This window comes from Pomacea canaliculata, linkage group LG5 (assembly GCF_003073045.1).
Source record: "Pomacea canaliculata isolate SZHN2017 linkage group LG5, ASM307304v1, whole genome shotgun sequence".
NCBI lineage: Eukaryota > Metazoa > Mollusca > Gastropoda > Architaenioglossa > Ampullariidae > Pomacea > Pomacea canaliculata.
Window position 1 is genome coordinate 33727954 of NC_037594.1, and position 19632 is coordinate 33747585.

Below are 19632 nucleotides of genomic sequence, written 5' to 3' on the forward strand. Positions count from 1 at the left end.
TGTCTTGGACTCTGTCGTTCACTCTCATACTTTTCATTTTCCTTGCAATGACCTTCAAGCCAAGGTTTCCAGCTGGTTCTGAGAAGGCATTTGTTTTTTCCTGTATGTCTTGGTAGCGATGCGACAACAGGGCAATGTCATCAGCAAAGTCCAAGTGTTCCAGCGTTGTTGTGGCTGTCATAGTCATGGTCCATCTGATCCCTCTCCTCTCACTGTAGGTGGAAGTCTTCATGATCCAGTCCATGGCCAGGATCATTGCAATGACCTGAACAAGTTTTGCATGGACTCCATAACGCCACAGGATCTTCCATAAGAACTCTCGGTGAATGCTGTCAAAAGCCTTCTCCAGGTCGATGAAATTGATGTACAGCGGTGTGTTCCATTCGTTGCTCTGCTCCAGAATGTGTCGCAGAATGAAGATGTGTTCAGAGCAGGATCATCCAGGATGAAATCCTGCTTGCTGTGGTCGGTCTTTCTCAAGAGATGCCGTCAGTCTTGACAAAACAATCTTGCCGAAGACCTTGCTGGTGAGGGAGCGTAGTGTTATGCCCATCCAATTATTGCAGTCACCAAGATCTCCTTTCTTGGGTAATTTGAGGATGAGCCCTACTACCTCTATTTAGTATTTATTTGGCAAGAGGGACGTCGTTGAAAAGCTGGCTTTGTCTTTGTATACACATTAAACTTGCTATTCTGAATAATGTTTTAAGCCCAGTAATACTATGGTGTAATGTTATGTGGTAGTTGGTGTGCTTTTTACCCAAAATATAAGCTACATTCTGTTTTAAAATATACATTATAAATTAGCTTTAACCAAAATATGCATTAAATGTTATATATGTATACATCAGAATTTTTGTGCATGCTTTTGTGCACATCATGTTTTATGCTTCATTAAGCAAATGAGATTGTTATTACACAGACGAGATTGTTCTATTGCTTATAGAACATTCATGGAACTGGAAGAACCATGCTACCAAAATAGTAATTTTTCCATTGTGCCATCATATTTTAGAATGAAGTACATTTTCAGTGATTAGTTAGAGATCAGATGGAGAACTTTATTTTAAAGTTTACTGAGAGTTTGAAATTAATTTAAGGATGCTTTCTCACTGTGCATGTTCAGACATTTGGCATGGTCACATGATATACTTATAATTAGATACTGAACACAGTGGCGATGAGCCTGATGTCCAGAATCTGTTAAAAATTGTACAGTGCATGAGTTTTCCAATAGGCAAGGCTACTGAAACTAGCAGTTATTGTGTCCTCATTGTGTGAACCTGCTTACCAAAAAAAACTTCTGGAAAAAACGTCAAAATACACATTATTCCAAACGTTCATGGGCACCTTAGTGATGCAGCAAGCAGTTCCTTCTTCATTTACACACATAAAAGCCATCATACACATGCTTAAAACTCATTCAGCCAACATGTTTAATGGCTTGTCATAAACTAAGCAGTTAAGGACTATTGACTGCTGGTTCCAGCTTTAGAAATTTCTTTCAAGGCCAGAGGGCACACTCCTCAAACCTTAAAGACCCTAACTTTAAATGTTAACCACTTTGTTGGCAGGTGTTTTAAACATTAGATAGAACTATATGAATGATTTTGTAAAATATTGTAAAAACCTAAGATCCCTTCCATTTGTGGACTAATAAAGTTGTATTTACTTTGTTTGAACTAGCTATTTATTTATGTCATCTCTCAGAATACCTGAAGGGTGTTCTCAACTGGACACATCATCAAATATTTGACTATGCAAAATTTGAGCATGCTCATTTATAAAAAAGTCACATTCAACACGTCTGTTAAAAACCTAATTTCAAATCATAGTTCATTCCTTATGACAAGCGTACCAAGCTGCCTGAACAACTGTCTAAAAATTAATTAGCATAAACGTGGGTTCATCAATTTACGAAGTTTTTGTTTGCTCACTCTAACCATCTTCATGTGCACGGCAGTGTATGCAGAGGTCTATCTATAACCATTTTTTTTTGTTCCTCACCAAACATTTCAAGATGGACAGTTTTAATGTATCAAAGATAAAATACAAAAAAAATATTTCAACCCACCAGCTTCACATTGTTAAGTCCACATCACAATTATCACTATTATTCACCTGGTGTGAGTGCATCTGACCCAAGTACTGCTAATGACTAACATTCATTATTATGATAACACTGTATGACTTGGAGCATCTATAGGGTTTTAAATATATTCATTTCTTTAAACTCTGAAGTACATTACACAAAGTCTGACGGACAACACATGAGAAGGAGGCAGTGAGTTCAACAAAAATGACTTTGCAACAAACTAAGAGAAAAAAAAATTCACATCAGAAATGTTAAACTAAAGAGCTAGTAAAATTAAGCAAATCACTGTCAAATATAGCAAGATGATCAAATAATAGCAAGCTGGCTTTTCCATCCATCAACATTTTGATGTTTGTATCATGAAAGCTTGCAAAACTGTATTTTTCATTTGTAATGTCACTTAGTAATTATAATTCCATGCTTACATATTTTCAGAATCATCTGGAACACAACACATTTAATTTTACACCAAGATGCCGTGGTTGAGTAGATGAAATCCATGTTTTCTACTGCAAACATTAAAGGGAACTGAGAAGCTGTTAGCCAAGTAGAGCACCACTACTGAGGCTTGAGGCACACACTTGGTTCAATACCCTTTATTGCACAGAGCATTTCTAAAGACCCAACTGAAAGAGTTGGGAAGGGAATCGGTGTTTTATAAGGTCATTCCCTAATCTTTTCAGGTCACTGGGGGTTGAAGTGTTAGAGACCTCACTTTTCTCAGGGCCAGCAATATGAGGGCAGTGCCCATCTCCTCTCCCTTGCAGCTTTACTTTCCCTAACCCTCTATGGATCAGGTACCAATTCCCACCAGCTAGGTTTGCTGCACTATTCAGGCATTGAACCGGTGCGCACTCAGTTTGGATGTCAGCGCTCTAAACACTTGACTATCCGGGGGGTGTTTTGTGCCAAGCCAGTAACTAAGGCTATATCGTGGCAAGGTAGCCAGCCCTGTAAAGAGATGCCACATGCAGAGAAAGAACAGCATGTCCTAGATGAGAACTGAACCCAGGATAGCCAACCTTCACTGTATTGGTGACAGGTGCTAGCTGAGAGTTGAGAAAGGTAAGGCAGTAAAGGAAGTAGAGATGGACACTATTAAAAACAAGTTGGCACCAAGAAAAGTATTATTTCTATAACATATCTATCCTATGAGCAAAAGATTACAGGACTACTTCTGCCATTATAGTTAAAGAAAACATGATGAACTTCAAGTTAACTCAAAACTGCTGACAGGTTAAAGGGAAAAGCAAGGAAAATGGTAAGTTGGGCTTAGTGATGTTCTGGATCAGGTCCAATAAAAATTTTGGGTTACTAAATGATTGTTTAATTGTAATAGCATCTAAAACATAGGTCTGAAATGGTTCAAGTAGTTCACTATGTTTTGTTGTGGAGTGATGCCACTTTACAAATTCTACAACCAGTCTCAACTCAAGTGACACCAAAAAGGGTTCATTCAGTTTTGCAATGACTTTCTTCAATTTTTCTTATACAGAGATTGTCAACCCAATAACTTCTTCCACAAGCTTAAACGGTTCAATTAACTCAGTCCTTGAGTACTGATATGCCAGTTTCAGAAAGGCACACCATTTCCTGTTCATCAAAGGGTTGACTTAGTTATTTGAATTTTTTTTTTAATTCCAGAATTCCTGAGTATTTTAGCTCAAGAAAAGAAATTACTGCACTCAAAAATGGAGTAAATTTCTTATTAAGTTGTTCACTTAACAACTATTTATATATGACAGGATTGAGTTAAATTGAACAATCTTATGTTTATAAGAATGCAAGAATCCAACAAGTCATCAAGACTGCTATGTCAAGTCCAAAAATACCAAGCACAAATAGCTGTAGCATCTGAACACACATAGAACATGTGCAGTATGTGAATTATGAACGATGCAAAACTTTTCAAAACTTACTAGGTTTTTCATGATGCAAATTGCTACCTACCAACTTTGGAATGTTAGACATTTTGCCCTTCATTGTTCTTTTGCTTTAGTGGGGGTGAGGAAACACTAACATTTGAATTGCAAGCAAGTAAACATTACTCTTAGATTTCTATTTTTCTTGTTAATATCTTGAGGAATTTGTGTGGTAATTTCAGTTTCATCATTTGGGGAGGGGGGTTAAGGGGAAATCACCCACATATTTTGCTTTCTTATGGAAGCATTTAACATTAAGCCATCCCTGAGAAGAAATTATGTGGATTTGTCATCTTGACACCTAGACCTCTTGGCTCAAGTTCTAGTAGAATGGATTTCCACCAATATAGACAGAAAGTTTGAAAACATGGAATGGAGACCAACACTGGTAAGAACAAAGTTGTGATCACTGGCAAAGGCAAAGCAGAGACCAACATGAACAGGATACAGCTTGAAGAGGTAAGAAGCTTGAAGTACTTAAAAATTACCCTCTCCAAGGATGGCAGCTCCAAAACAGATATTTGCATCAGGATCGCATCTGCAACAGCGGCAATAGCTAGGCTGGACAGAGTCTAAGAATAGCATAGCATCAGGTTTACTACAAAGTACAATCTGTACACATCCTTTGTAGTGCTGCTCTAGGATGTGAAACATGGACTTTGCTAGCCAATACTGAGTGAATCCAGGCATTAAAGAGCAAGTGCCTAAGAAGGCTGCTTAGGATCTCGTACAGAGAACATATAACCAATGAAGCATGGCTGCCACACTTTTAGGACACCAGGAACGTCTACTTGGAACAATAAAAAAATTTAAGCTGGTCAAGTTTGGTGATGTGCCATGGCATGACACCATGTCAAAGACTGTTCTTTAAGGTACCTTGGAGGGTGGTCCATGCCATGGTGGCCAGAGAAAGAACTAGCTTACAAACATCAAAGACTGGTCATCCTGTGAAAGATCTGATCACTATAATCCAAAACAGGTATAAATGGTGGACTTAGTCAGCTGCCGTGTCAATCCAGATGCTCCCTTAAGAAACAAATGACTAAAGGACTGGTGGGGAATAAAAAAAACCCCAAAACTATCCATTTCTTTATATAGGTGTCGTGCTTCTTGGTGAAGGTGGAAAGCCATATGGTCACAAAGAAATGTTTCTTTTAAATGACTCTTTTAACAATTTAAGAAAATAACAGAAGAATTAGTAATACTAAAAGGAATATGAAACACAAGATTTTTATTTATCAATTCATGATTTTTAATTGCATTGTCCTACTCTAAATCAAAGGTGACAAAAGAGCCAAGGAAAATAGAAAAATGCATAATGGTGGTAATGAAGACAGACTCACATGGTCATTACACAGACTTGCATTAATAAATCATAACAAGTATTTCACAGAAGTTTAAAAGGTCCTGATTACAGACAGGACCCTACAATCTCAAATGCTGTCAAGCTATTCAATTTTCTTAGTAATACTCTTCAAATATTCTTTACACAGATTTTTTGTTTGTTTCCTTATGCTTATATTTTAAAAATGCAGTCTTTGGTATAATAAAACTTTCTTCTAGACATTAGTCGTCACAGGAAAAATTTCCCTATCTGGTCATAGGTTGCTAAAGACATGCATCACATGCATACAAAGCCTTAATTTATGTCACAGTATAACAAAAAAAGAAATGCAACTTCTAGAGCCCAATCCCCTTCCCCAGCAAAAGGAAAAAGTAGAGTACTATCTGAAATGAAGTTGTGATTTTATGGGCTGCCAAAGAGATCCATGTTGTTTGATGGCATTCATGAATGGGCAGGACTGGTCAATGTTGTGCACTGAGGCTACTCAAAACTCTAGAATGTAACTAATTTTCTGGTTAGAAAAATGCCATATGGAGGCAGAGCTGGCAACATCCCATACTTCACGATGCTGAAGACGCTGGAGATGAGGGGGCAGGAGAAGGGGATGTGGATTTCTGGGAGTCATTCTGTAACTGGGCCTGACGATTCATCTCATCACTATGGTGCTTTTCCACCTGCAAAACCCCCCACCCAAATAAAAAACATAGATTCAAGCAAGTGTTGACCCACATGCTAGAATGCCTATATTTTCTCTTTCTCACCAACGGAAATATTTTCTGAAAACAATGGCTACTTCATGTAAATATAGATACGCAATCTAATCATGAAACAATTAGTCTATACTTTTAATGCCAATTAAACTAATAAAATTAAAGTATGATTTTGTAGATGTCCTTTTAGCCATTTAAGCAAAAGGCCTCATGCTCCAGTCTTTTGCAGAGAATGAGCTGAACGTTTGTTGCCAGATTAGGAAAGTCTTGTAACCTCTTTTTGTTTATATCACATTAATTATTCATCAGGCAGTTGACAATGTTGTCAAGCAGAATTTAGATTGTGCTTAACAATATATTTACCAGACTATAAATCTATTTAATTATCTAAAAACAATTCTACCTCAACAAGCACTTAAATCTTCACTCTTATTAAATATACTCACAATTTTGCTAATGTGGGCAAGGACTTGAGCATTTCCAGGACATTCTTTAAACACTTTGCAGTCATCCACTCGATAGGGTGGTTTGATGACAACTGTGTTCATGACCACAATATTTTGATTTTCCCATCGTACATCAACTATCCTGGAAGGATGCAACATGGGTGTAACCTAGGCAGTTGTCACATCAACGAAACAGTAGAATAGATACATTATAATCTTCAGTATTTTAGAACATTATTTTAAACTTTTTTGAAGCCCTATAGGAGCATAGGCATAGAGGAGTAACAAGGAATAAACTTAACTATTTTAAACTTTCAATTTTTCTTACAGAATAAAGAAACAGAGGTGCTAAAGTTGTAAATTGAATGAAAGGGATAAAGTGTATATATTATAACTATCTCACATGCTTGTACTTTATCACACACAGACACATATATGAATATCTGTGTAGAGAAATCAACTCCACGTAATTACTCTCTGACCATTAATTTAGGAAAAGTATAAAAAATATTAATAAAATGACATCTCTGGTTGTACGATGAAATGATGTGGTACTCACGTTTTTGATATACTGTTCATAAGCTGCTGTCCTTCTGGAGTAACGTCTATGCCCACCAAATTAAGCTGTCGCATTTTCTCATCCAAGCTCTGCTTGACACGAGACTGAACCTGAAACAATATATTTTATTAACTTTTTAAAAAACTTTTTAATATTTAATGAAACTGCTGCTGGAGCTGGATCTTCACAAGTTTATACCTAGATTAAAAAATGTTTTAAATAAAAAGAATAGAAAATTCAAAATTATAAGCAGAAAAAGACCGGTTCTACCTCAAGCCATCTTCAAACAGCACTTTCTTGTTAATCCAAAGAGAATTAGGTATATCTGATGGCATTTTTTAAATCTTTGGACTTTATTGCTACACAAAATATGCAATGTCCTGCAGGCAGAGGATTATAATTCTTACACCTCATGTAGAAATAAATAAAACATGATACGACTTGTGACCTAGTGTCACCCTTGTTTCTGAAAAACATGGTATAGTCAGAAAGAAATGAAATTTCCTCTTTCTTTGATACTCACCGAACGTTTTGGCTTCTAGGAACTTAGCAGTTTCAACTGTTCTTACCAAAAAAAAATTACTACTCTGATTAGTGGAGTTAGTGACCCCAACCACTAGAGGTTCCACTGTACCCAGATACATCTACCCTCAACTGGTCAATAAGGTTCTGTAAAATGAGTTTAGCAATCTTTCTCAGTTCTGTCAACCACATATGAAGACACAGGGAAGACTCAGAGGCCTTTTGGTTTGGTAAATATAAAACAAAGAAAATTTCATTTCATCAACTTTACCAGATGACAGGTGAATTACTATCAGATGGGCTTGGCCAATAACACATGCTGATGAGCCAGTATATATGCAATGAGGATTTAGCCATTGTAGGTGATGTACTGTTGCAGCCCTATGCTCATGGGAGTAATAAGGAATAACTAAATAAGGTGATGTGCAGCTGAGAAGACCCAACCAAGATGCCCACCAGCCCTGAAGGTTCAGTCAAAGCACCACCCAAGAGAGATCAAAAGTTGTGCCATTATGTTCCTATGAAAGGTAAAGCTAGCGGCCACAAGCTAAATTTTGTGTGCACACACCTTCACCAATGTGAAGCACAAGGTGATAGCCATTTATAAGCATCCTTAATGACGGACTAGGTCTATGAAAAAATATACTTAAGGTTTGTCTGAAGAGGGAAGAACAGCAGGGACCAGCCCTTCCACAGAGGTAAACTAGGTAAATCTTGAAAAGCTCTCAACATGGAATTATGTCTGGAAGAAATAAGGTGATGGACCACTATTCGCTGAGGACTGATATGACACAGCTAGATTTATAGCCAGAAAGATAGGCCAGTGAGCAGGTGCATAAATCTGTTGCCTTGAAATGCAGGTTGATGGGATCCACTGACTAGGTAAAGGAGTCTAACACCCTCGCTGCCATGGCTAAGGCCAGCAGGATGAAGGCTGTATCCAACCTCCATCTAAAGGGGCACAAAAAGTGGTTCAAAGGTCACTGAATATAAGAACCCAGGTCACTTCGGGGAAAAGGGAACGAGAAGCAGTCAGTAGAGGGTGGCCTACCTTCCATAGCTGGAGGTGCCTAAAATCCATTAAGTCATACAAATTATACAAATGCACCTGGGTGCAGTGGAACCCCTAGTGTTCTTTTGTTGCTTACGTACAACAAGTTTCAACAGAAGGATTTTACTTACCTTTGCAATATTAACAGAACCTAGAGGTGGTGGAGAAGACGGACCTTCACTGACTACACACAAGTCTGATACTAGATTCAGATTAACAACCTTCATGTCAAAGGCACCGTGTTTCCCTGCAGTTGGAGACTCTGAAAGCTCTGTTAAGGGTTAACATGGAGATAAAAAGCTGTAAATATCCCTAAAATGACAAAGAGACAGAAGGGAAGAGACCTGCTTCTTGTCTTTGCAAAAATAATATTAATAATAATGAAGATTACTTAAAAAGCACCATTTCCTAATGGTTTACAGTACTTAAAAAAATGATAAAATCATAAAAAGTGTAGCAAGATTCTGCATTCTTAGCAACCTGAGACCTACTATTACTTAAAAGCATGATGGAATAAGTACATCTTCTGCTGCTGCTTATATAATAATATGATGACAATAACGATTCAAGTCTCAGCTAAAGAGGAAGCGAATTCCATATAGCTGAAGAAACAAAAGGAAACGTTACACCCACCAAATGACTTAATCATAGTGAGAGAATCTTTGCTCTAGAAAAGTTTTAAATACTGTTAGGAAAAGGACAAAAATATCTTTTTCCAAATGCAAAAATTCCACAAAATGTTCCATCACTGTTTCATGTGAAAGGATTGTTGAGGGTAAAGACTTACACAAACAGTGACAATAGTGAAAAGATAAGTAAAGTAAGGGCTATTGTCCGGTAAGCATATTTTGCAGTGAGAGCTGAGAAAGTCAACTGGTAATAGTGGCACCGAAACATATCACCTCTGCTATGAAAGGACAAATGTTCTGAGGGATATTAAAGGTGTTTCTAAGAAAAGGTTCTAAAAATGATGATTAACTGTTTTTGTTTTTTTTTTTACTATTAATGTTTAACCTTGCCTGAACTGAAATCTTATTCTAGTATCCTGGCTTGTCCTTTATAACAGACTACTGTTATTAATCTCATTACTGGAACTTCATAAATCTGGTATATCTCCCAAGCAATTTGTGCACATATATATATTAAGGAAGTCAGTGGGAAAAGAAGTTATAAAAACATCAAATACAACATGAAATAGGGACAGAAAAGTTTGGGTTTTAAATTTCCTGTCCCAAAAAGATATATAATTTAAATAATATGTAAGAATTATATGCAATATTTCTTATAAACAAAATATGTAGAAAGTGGAGTCTCGGCTAGCGACCACAATCCGTTTGGGAAAGCTTGGTCGGTACCCGAAATGTTCGGTATCCGAAACAATCTTCCCCATAAGAAATAAAGCAAACAGATTTAATAGGTTAAATCTTTTTAATTCTTGATGTCGGAAGTAGTACAAAAAAATCACTAAATAAGAAGGATGTGCACAGATAAAGCTAACAAATGACTGTTGATAACTATGTCTCATGCGCGAATGATGCTTGGTCTGAGATGCTGGTCCGTCACGTGTGGGTGATGTGGCTGTTCGGTATCTGAATTTTGTTCAGTATCTGGTACAAGATTTTGGTTGTTATCCGAAATGTTATTGAAGGCGTTTGCTAGCCGAGGTTCCACTGTACATATACTCTGGAAAAACATACAAATTCAAATTTGCCTTATTTATGAAGTTATTATTTTCTTGAAATGTCGGCGTGTCTTGCCTGCTTTTAGTTTCCATACACATCTGTGTCAAACTATTTTATGTTTGTATTTCTTTGCTTCTGGAGACTTATACACCTAACTTTCAGCGTTTCTGTTATTTCAGTCTTAAAGCTTACTTGAAATTAGTGTTATATAAAAAAAACTTATCATCTCTATGTGACGACTGATCTATCAGCAAAGCGCTAAATAAGAAAGTTAAATGAGAATCACTAATGGTTGTCTAAATCAGACAGAAGCATGAGCACTGCCAATGCAAAAACAACGAAAAATTGGAAGTTTACTATTAGCAATGAATCAGTATTTAAAAAAAAACCTCCATTCATGGTACAGAAACATTTGTCATTTAGTTAAAATATGTGAAGAAAAGTGATCCCGTGGTACGGGTAACGCGAACTAGTGTAGTGATTAGTTTGTGTATGGGACATAGATTTGTCGTTCAATAAGCTACGACAAATACTGAAAAAAAGGATACTCAAAATAAGAAATTTAGTTCCAACATCAAAAGCAACAACTTCTCCCCTCATTTCGACATTGTGGCAAGTAACAATACGAACAGTACTTCCTATACTGAAATACTCGGAGTTCTCCGCCATTCTCGACTTCATCTTTCTCCTCCTAACTCCATCATCTACTTCCGGTAAATTACTATGAAGTGCGAGCTTGTGGCATTAGCACCGTTTTATTGGACAAATTACAAAACGTCGAAATAAAATTTTAAAGTACAGACCCAAGATAATCTCGATTAAAAGAAAAATAAAGCAACTACATCGCTGTCAAAAAAAAAATATTAAATCACCTCATAGTCTTTTTTCTGCCAAAGATTACAATTCTTAATTATCTCCCTTTCATTGACAGTGTTCTCGGCGGGATCAAGAGCTTATAACAACAATAACCAACTTTAATTGTCCCATTGGCGGTGTGCTTTGTATTATTATATATATAACAACACTACAATTACGATGCAGTTGAATAGAGATATTAACATTTACAAGAGCAATGAGAGATATGGGCAAGACATTAGCATGCACACCTACAACATCACACACACACCGGCGACAGTTCATCTGTGATTGAGCAGCTGAACTGTTGATGGCATTATCTTATGATATAACGCCGCGGTTCTCAAACGGTGGGGCGTAGAAGGAGGGCGCGACGGTGGTCATTTTTTAAAAGTTTCTTATACCGGTATTAGTGAAATTAACTTATATTTCTGGCTAAGGAGGGCGCGCGGACGTACTTTTGTTCGTCAGGGGGCGTCACAAGTAAAACGTTGAGAACCGCTGGTATAACGTCTCTGCTTATGCGTAAAGAAACTCTGTGGTGGGTTATTATAATTATCATTGAGTTCAATGAGCGTTACAATGATATAAAAAAAAAAAAATGAGAATGTGGTCGCTTGAGTATAGTGAAAGAGCAATTGATGATCAGATTTTTCTAGTCAGCCTTGCTACATTTTCTCAGTCCAAAATTTCAGAGTTCAGATTTGCACTCCATGAAAACATAAATGGAATGGGGTGGTGACATTATTATAAATAATAAAAGCAATAATAATTAATGGTAGTTCTGGTTGCTATGTAAAGAGAAGTTTGGAGAAATAGGAATACAAACAATTATTGCGAGCACAAACGGTCAACCAGTGCAGAAAACAAAGGAGTGACATGAAGCTCTGCTGTTGTTTCATTTCTTTCTTTTTTTGAGGGAAAGAGAGGGAGCTTTGGGCATATTTACATATGAATTCAGCAGTCTCTGTACTCCAAGAATAGTGTTAGCATATACACCACAATGCACAGGCCATGCATCAAAACCATATATGCAAGCAATAAGTAGTAAATGCAAATCAAATTCACTTTCCAAAAAAACAGGTCTATGCACAATTCCCGTTAATTGCCCACTGACGTGTGAGAGAACGTTTTTATTATCTAGCAATACTGAGTTTATAAGGTCTTATACAATGATTTGAATGACACCCTCTTTGATGTTGAAATTTTTGCTTGTCACAGCCCCTTATGTCAGAGTGTCATATGCATTTTTAAAGTTGGTCAAATTGTGGAGACTCCGCATGTGCTGTAGATGTTTACAGGATGCAGCAGTTGAAGACAGACATGGAGTAGATCGTTCCACAGTGAGGCAGAGGCAGCTGGCATGACATAGACCCTACTGGAAAGGGATGACCAGAACAGGAACCAGTGGTGTGGTGTATTTGTGAGCATATACTCCACTGGTGGAGGGGGGGATTGGTGTTTTACTCTGTGCCAGCAACTGAGGCTATGTTACGGCAAGGAAGCCAGCCCTGTAAACAGATGCCACTTGCAGAGAAAGAGCAGCATGCCTGAGACGAGAAATGAACTCTGGGCAGCCAGCCTTCACTGTAGTGGTGACAGACGCTAACCGTTGCGCCACCGGACCGCTCTCCACTGGGGGTGAAAAGGAATAAAAACAGTTGAAGATCTGTTGAGCTGTGCTCTTGCCTGGTCTGAAGCCAGCATTTATTCTGCTAGCAGTTTCTGTGGTGGTGTTGATGAGATTTTGGATTACTTTCATCACTTTGCTTGGGTGACTTATTTAGCTTATGGCTCTGTAGTTCTGGCACTGTTTACTGTTTCCTTTTTTGGGAAGAGCTATGCCTAGTGATTGCTTATTTTCTTTATTTTGATTCTTTGTATTCCCAGATTCTTTAGCACAGGGCTGTGTTGTCCTTCCTTGTTTCTTCACACTGCTTGAGCAGCTGAAGCTTTATGAGGGAGTACTTTGAGGCACTTTACAAAGATGCAGTACAGCCACCATGAACAACCAGATTAGTGACTTGTCCACGAGTGGGAGGATTTCAAGGTTGTCTATATTCACCTTTGACCTTATCAATAACAACATTATGCACTGAACATTAAATAATGTTCAATCCAACATCTCCGCTGGAAGCAAAAACATAAGCCTGTGCTTTGCTGACAGATTTCTTTAGAGGCAGCTATGACAAACACTCGGAATGAACTCACAGCCTACCAAGTGCAGGTGCATGCAGCATACAACATGATCACAAACTCAGAATGGCTAACAGGTTAACTGAGTCCCTTCCCATGATGGAAACAAACTGATGGAAGCAGAGGCTTTCCAACATATTGGATCAATCTTTACAAAGGATGGAAGATCTTTAGCAGAAATCACAACAGCAAAGATTAAACTCAAGAAAGTCATGTTAGTCTAACCAGACTAGAACTCCCTAATGGTCTTGTCATCTCCATCCTGAGAGTACAACTGAAAAATGTGGATCCTGAAAGCTGGGCTAAAGAAGACTGAAGCAGAATATATCACTGTCAGTCGTCCCTTGACTGATACCCGGCACTGGGAGTAGCACATGGATAAACGCCCCATCTGACAAGGCCTACCAGTCTTGTCGAATCACTCAGTATAAGATAAACATTTAGGTCCACAACAGACAAATAATCAGATTTTAATAATCAGATTTTAAGAGTGGCATAGCAATGCTAGCATGACTGCATGGCAGTGATTAGTAGACACCAGCTTCTTGTCACAGCTACAGGAATAAGTGCATACAAGATAAAATTTTTTTCAAATCTTAACGAACCTTTTTTCTGCCTCTGTGATAAGCAGCATTTGCCTCCTACCACATAAGAAATAAAAAGCACGCATTACTTTGTGCTAATTTGTATTCACTTTGAATCAAAGTATTTGCTTATCTCCATACATATTATCTAACATCATTCCTGAAATCCTATGGTGGACAATAAATGCTTTGTGCAGCTTAAAAAACTTCTAGTTGACAATATTGTAGACATCTCTTTTCTAACTGATACCACTTAATAACTAAATGATTATACTGAATGCTAGTGCTTAGAACAATCGGTTCACCTGTATCTTGCACTTCACAATATAAATTATTACTATTATTAAATAGAAAGCAATTGGATTGTCTGCTTACTTAATTTGCTGATACAAAACTTTAAAAACACACATCAAATTTCATGTAAAATACCATGTTTAATAAATGTATTTAATACTTTAAAATATTTCTTGGAAAGAAGCATGAACATGAAATTCAAAGATGATTCAAACAACAGAACACTTTATGGTATATTCTAATGAACAGCATTGCAGATGAGGTAAGTTTGCTTTTTTTTTATTTCAGATCAGCAGTTATTCGATGATTTCAGTTTTAAAAAATCTGAAGCTTCAGATGTTTGGAAAGCATTTCAATATGCATGGACAGTCCTTATGTTGATCCAGTTTTTCACAGTATCACCTTTCTTAACATACGTTAATTATAGATAGATCATGAAGGTAAGGGAGCAGGGAAACAAGAGAACACTTTTTTGGGGGGAAAACTCAAACACAAGAAGAATGAATAATGGAGTTGAAAAAAAAAAAAGTTTACTATGTTGTCTAAAAGTCCTCAAAAAATCTAACAAGAAGTGGAACAGTTAGGACTTCAACTGTATCTAGCAAAACATAATATACAACAACAAATCTCAGAAAAGACCATGGATATGAAAGAAATATGTCCCTCTCTGAAGATAGGAAGTCCTATATCAAAGATTTGGCTCCTGTGGATGTCCTAGGCGCTGACTGATAGCAGCAAGTCTTCTATGCATGAAATCCTTTTGACGAAGAAGATTTTCTTCTATGTCAAGAGCTTCTTGCAGAAGTTTCTCAAGTTCTTTAAGGCTCTGGGACTCATGCTCTTCACTTCCACTGAAATAATAAAATAATGAGTGTTTACTGAGGTTGACTGAAGTTCTGTTTTTACATCTCGGCAAACCCCATAGCTAGCATGAAGTAGACTATGATGAGAGCTAATGTGAGAGGATAATCCCATAAATTTAATCTATCTTTTTAAACTGCTTTTTCTGAGGTTAATAAATGGAATCACTCTTCTACCTGTTATCTCTCTTTTTCTTTTGCATTCTTGTATTTTCACTATTTTGTTGGTGCAGGTCAGGGGTAAGGAAACTTTTTATTTGCAAGGGGAATTTTGATGTTTACAAAATGATTTGCTTAAAAATGAGCCTGCTGTATTTGGTCAAGTTTAGTCTGGCCACAGGGCGTTAACACTTTTGCAATGTATATAATCCCAACTTGCCTGGCACTGCTTCCCTCTGAGTCACCATGGTCTGCCTTTTTGTAAATAGATGCATGGAAACAATGCTTTGATACACACAGTTTTCTGTTTGTAGTTGTGCAGTGAAACTACATTAATAATAATAACAATATTAATCATGACTATTTAGTATATGCATAAAGGTAAAGGTCATCCCCTAACCTTTTCAGGTTGTTGGGAGGTGAGATGTTAGAAACTTCCTTTTCTCGAGGCCAGCTTTACATGAGGGCGGTGCCCATCTCCTCTCCCTCACTGCCTTACCCTCTATGGAATTAGGTACCTATTCCCGCCAACTAGGTCGACTGGGGAAAGTTTGCTGCGTTAATTGGGCATTGAACCAGCGCACTATCTGGAAGCCAATGCTCTAACCACTCAGCTATCTGTTGCTATAAAAAAAAATGCTTATGGATTTACTGAAATCTGCAATTGCCTTGGTGAGCTGGATGATTTTGCAGGGCATATACGGCACACAGGCTGGACGTTTCCCACCTCTGGTGTAGGTAGTTATGTTTATTTTTAATTTTATAAAGCACTATGAGATTGCCTTTGATAGTAGGGAAATGTGCCTTTTAATCAATTTATCGTTATTTTGGTGACAATGCATGTTATAAACACAGAAAAGAGTTTTGTCATCTGGCAGCATGTAGCAAACAGAAAGCCTGTATGAGTGAGACCACTGTGAAGCGGATCAGACTGTTTACAGATATTTTACTTTAGTTGGAACGATGGTTAGTTGCAGCTCATCTATAAAGCATTGTATTCTTTATCTGCATCGTTATGCAATAACTTTTCTAACATGTATATATTTTCACTGTTCCTTGAGATGAAATTTACATACATGAACAAAAAAAAAAAAAAAAAAATAATAATAATGATTGAGCTCTTTATCTCTAAAAGTGACATACCAAAATTCTTGGCAGCTCTGCATCACAACTACTTTGAATTCCTGAATCATATCTGTGAAAAAAGAACAAAAACTTTCAAAAGGATGTAAAAATATGTTTAATATTTTAAAAATATGAAATGAAAAAAATAATTCTCTAAATTCACATCTGTAACACATTTGTAATGTGAAGAAAAACACCATCTCCTTTTATGTTGCTGTCATCAGTGATGGTTATTGTTAAATTTAACCCATGGGTTTAAAAATATTGTATTCAAAGCATTTTAATGTCTTAACATATTTGCCATGCAAGGTATATGTATCAGCTCACCCTTAAAAATGGAATCATAGCTTTGCACAGAGTTAGTGTTGTCTCCACCCACAGCACACATGCTGGAGCTATTGACAGCAGATTCTGTAAATGCATTATCATGAGGGGTCTTAGAGCTGTCTGTCATGCTCAGCAAAACCTGCTGTCCATCATCCAGGCTTGTCCAACAACCTTCATTAGCATCTCGCCTACTTGCAACATCTCCTTTTGGGCCCATCCCTTTGAAATTGACAACCAAAGACTATCATTAACAAAAGGATTGCCAAGAAAATCTTCACAATGGAAAATCACAAAACTGCACTTCTTCAATAAAATATAAAAAAATTAATAAAAAATATGATTTATATGAAACAGTTAAGATCAGAGCCTTCAATGTATATTATACACAATTTTGGCAAATGTGGTTAAAGGCCAACATCTTAGGTGAAGAAGATGAATGTGAGACACCAGACCTTTCTTTCTAGTGCATTTTCCCAGGCCATTAGTGGGCTATCACTGGTTTAGCATGCACACTAAGACAACAGTGGTTATGAACATGAAGCTGTTGACTCTGACTTAACTTCATGCTCCTGCAAACCACTCTCCCTTTTGTGCCTCATTCATGCCTCTAAGAAAATCTGAGAATTAAAAAGCCACAAGAACTAGAATAGGAGAAAAACATAAATGAAGTTTCCATAATGAAAGAAATATATGCAGAGAAGAAAATCTATACAATCATAGTTCTCACCAAATAAGCTCTCGTGAGATGGCATTCCATGTTTACTAGAGGATTTAGGAATATCAGGTGTTGTTGGTGTTAGAAAGCCATCCTTCTGGAAATATTGTAAGTTATACCCAGTAACTACTTGAGTGTGTTAGGCAAAAATAAGCAGATTAAATAAAAACAGATGATAAGGACATTATATATGTTTGTTACATTCATTCACTGATTATTAAAGTATGATATATTTATAGTTATATGGAGTGTCCTTAAAGTTTGTGGGTTACTTAAAATAGCTGTAATATTTTAAGTATGTGATAGAAAGAATCTGTAAAAAAGGTCTAGAAAAAATAAATAGTTGAATTTTTTTATTAATTAAATTTTAAATAGTTCTTTTTAATTGTCAACAAGTCCACCAATGTTACTAATTCAAAGGGTAATATGTTTCTGTATTTCTTGGAAAGCATTTTCACGCTGTTTTTCAGCAATACCAGCAATCACATCAGTTATCCTAGTTTGCAAGTCTTCTAAAGATTGAGGATTTGTTGAACATATAGTTTTCACATGTCCCATAAAAAGAAATCTGATGGAAAGAAAATGGTCCACCTCTTCCAAGCCAACTAAATGGTCCAATCCACTAAGAAAATGGTCCATCTCTTCCAATTCAAATGTTAGAGAATTTCTCATGTAGAAACTGTCTAACATGCAAAAGCAAATTTACAAGGAGCACCACTTTGTTAAAACACTGTTTTCTCTTATATTAGTGCTAATTGTTCAAGTTGTAATATTATTAGTAAAATCTTCAAATTCATGACACTTCACAAAGTGTTTAATACATTTACATCACGTTTGCGTTTTTTGTGGCTGTTCAAAATGTCTTTGTTCTCCTGAGGTCTTGAGTTCTCAGGGGAAGATGTAGGTCTGGTTCTAAAGAGATTAGATTGCAGTTCAAAGTCTGCATCAGCTTCTGCACTGCAAAGACATCAGGTAAAATGCTGATGATACCATAAGTAGTCTATAGAGGAGTTACAACTGACTTAAGCTTTCTGTTGTACTTTTGTAGCATTTAGGTTGTACAAGGCTGCATGGTTTCTTGGATTTAGAAAAAAAAAACAGTTTCAAATTGTGTCACTGTTAATATTTAGAGCTTCTAATTTTATACTGTTTTAACTAAAATATGTGAATTCATTACTGTTTTCAAATGTCAAAACGATTTCAAATGATGAGATAAAAAATCTTGAAATACTATCATCTAAAATTTATTAGCAAGCATACTTACAAGTTTAATTCAAATGTACAATGATCATCTGGTAGATCTGATGATGGTCTTGAAGAAATTGTCTACAAATTATTGAATGTAAGTGGAATTAGCATTCACTTCGTACGTGGTGCTTACCTACTCACACACACAGAGGGATCGAAGGAGAGTGCTTGCAACTACGATCAGTACCAATAAGATCTACAAATTTCCAAGCAGGATTCAGATGTGTCACGTTGAAACAGTTATGTTAACATAATCAGCTCTAAATGTTAAATTTTAAATTACAAAATTATAATGGAGAAGACTGTGCAAAAGGTGAACAAATCTCTCGATCTCATCTTTTTAGATAAAGTTTAGGAGCATTAACAAAGAATGGGATTATCATATTGCTGTTAGATATCTGAAATAGACTTATTAAACAATTTAAACTGGTTTGAGTGTTCTTGATAAACATATTTTTCGTCAATCTCCGAATTCCTGTTTGCTGCAGAAACACCATAAATTAGAATACAACTAGGACTGTTCACGTTTTTTACATTCATGCTCGGGCTCTCAAAATGTCGCGCTTCCAGTGCGATGACGTCACAAATACTGGTTAGAAACACAAGATTATATTATTAGCCATCAGTGTTATATGTGTGCGTTTTATATATATCAGGGCTTCTGCTAAGGCTAATTTCTTTGGGTTCCCAGGGACCCCTTCTTCAGATTTTTAAGGGGTCCCTGTTCTTTGCCCAAATTTGAAGGGGACCCCATTGACGAAAATTGAAGAGGTCCTCCGAACTTTTAATACGTACTGTACGCAATTTTTTGCGTAAGCAGAAGCCCTGTATATATGAGAAAAGCTGACGCAATTAACTTTAAATTGGAAAGATCTGGAGGAAAAAAATCAGTTTTAAATCATTGATATATATATATAACTCCACCTATTTAGGCTTG

General features: G+C 36.7%; 2 protein-coding genes across 4 annotated transcripts; both read right to left on the bottom strand.

Annotated features, from left to right (window-relative positions):
• Nucleotides 1-1415: 1415 nt before the first annotated feature.
• Nucleotides 1416-11058, bottom strand: LOC112564252 (protein LSM12 homolog). The gene is made up of 5 exons (XM_025238945.1): nucleotides 10881-11058; nucleotides 8782-8912; nucleotides 7078-7187; nucleotides 6519-6660; nucleotides 1416-6036 (listed from the first exon to the last, which is right to left on the bottom strand). The coding sequence occupies exons 1-5, from the start codon at nucleotides 11011-11013 to the stop codon at nucleotides 5923-5925; spliced, it is 630 nt and encodes a 209-aa protein (XP_025094730.1). The 5' UTR covers nucleotides 11014-11058; the 3' UTR covers nucleotides 1416-5922.
• Nucleotides 11059-13833: 2775 nt separating this feature from the next.
• LOC112564739 lies at nucleotides 13834-19571 on the bottom strand. Of its 3 annotated transcripts, none has more exons than XM_025239768.1 (7): nucleotides 19221-19571; nucleotides 18712-18773; nucleotides 18269-18404; nucleotides 17460-17544; nucleotides 16733-16951; nucleotides 16424-16475; nucleotides 13834-15112 (listed from the first exon to the last, which is right to left on the bottom strand). In XM_025239768.1, the coding sequence occupies exons 1-7, from the start codon at nucleotides 19233-19235 to the stop codon at nucleotides 14950-14952; spliced, it is 732 nt and encodes a 243-aa protein (XP_025095553.1). In that variant the 5' UTR covers nucleotides 19236-19571; the 3' UTR covers nucleotides 13834-14949. The 3 variants fall into 3 exon arrangements, with proteins under 3 accessions (XP_025095553.1, XP_025095556.1, XP_025095554.1); XM_025239771.1 differs by having other exon boundaries at nucleotides 19230-19420; XM_025239769.1 differs by having other exon boundaries at nucleotides 18275-18404; nucleotides 19221-19414.
• Nucleotides 19572-19632: the final 61 nt, after the last annotated feature.

What these genes read in the sequence shown, in the direction of transcription:
- LOC112564252 (XM_025238945.1), bottom strand. Translation starts at nt 11,013, where the DNA reads ATGAAGTCGAGAATGGCGGAGAACTCCGAGTATTTCAGTATAGGAAGT. An exon ending in ATGAACAGTATATCAAAAAC is followed by an intron (nt 6,661 to 7,077) that starts GTGAGTACCACA and finishes GCATCCTTCCAG; the next exon opens with GATAGTTGATGTACGATGGG. An exon ending in TTGCCCACATTAGCAAAATT is followed by an intron (nt 6,037 to 6,518) that starts GTGAGTATATTT and finishes GGGGTTTTGCAG; the next exon opens with GTGGAAAAGCACCATAGTGA.
- LOC112564739 (XM_025239768.1), bottom strand. An exon ending in ATCTCACGAGAGCTTATTTG is followed by an intron (nt 16,952 to 17,459) that starts GTGAGAACTATG and finishes TCAATTTCAAAG; the next exon opens with GGATGGGCCCAAAAGGAGAT. An exon ending in CTATGATTCCATTTTTAAGG is followed by an intron (nt 16,476 to 16,732) that starts GTGAGCTGATAC and finishes CTTTTTTCACAG; the next exon opens with ATATGATTCAGGAATTCAAA.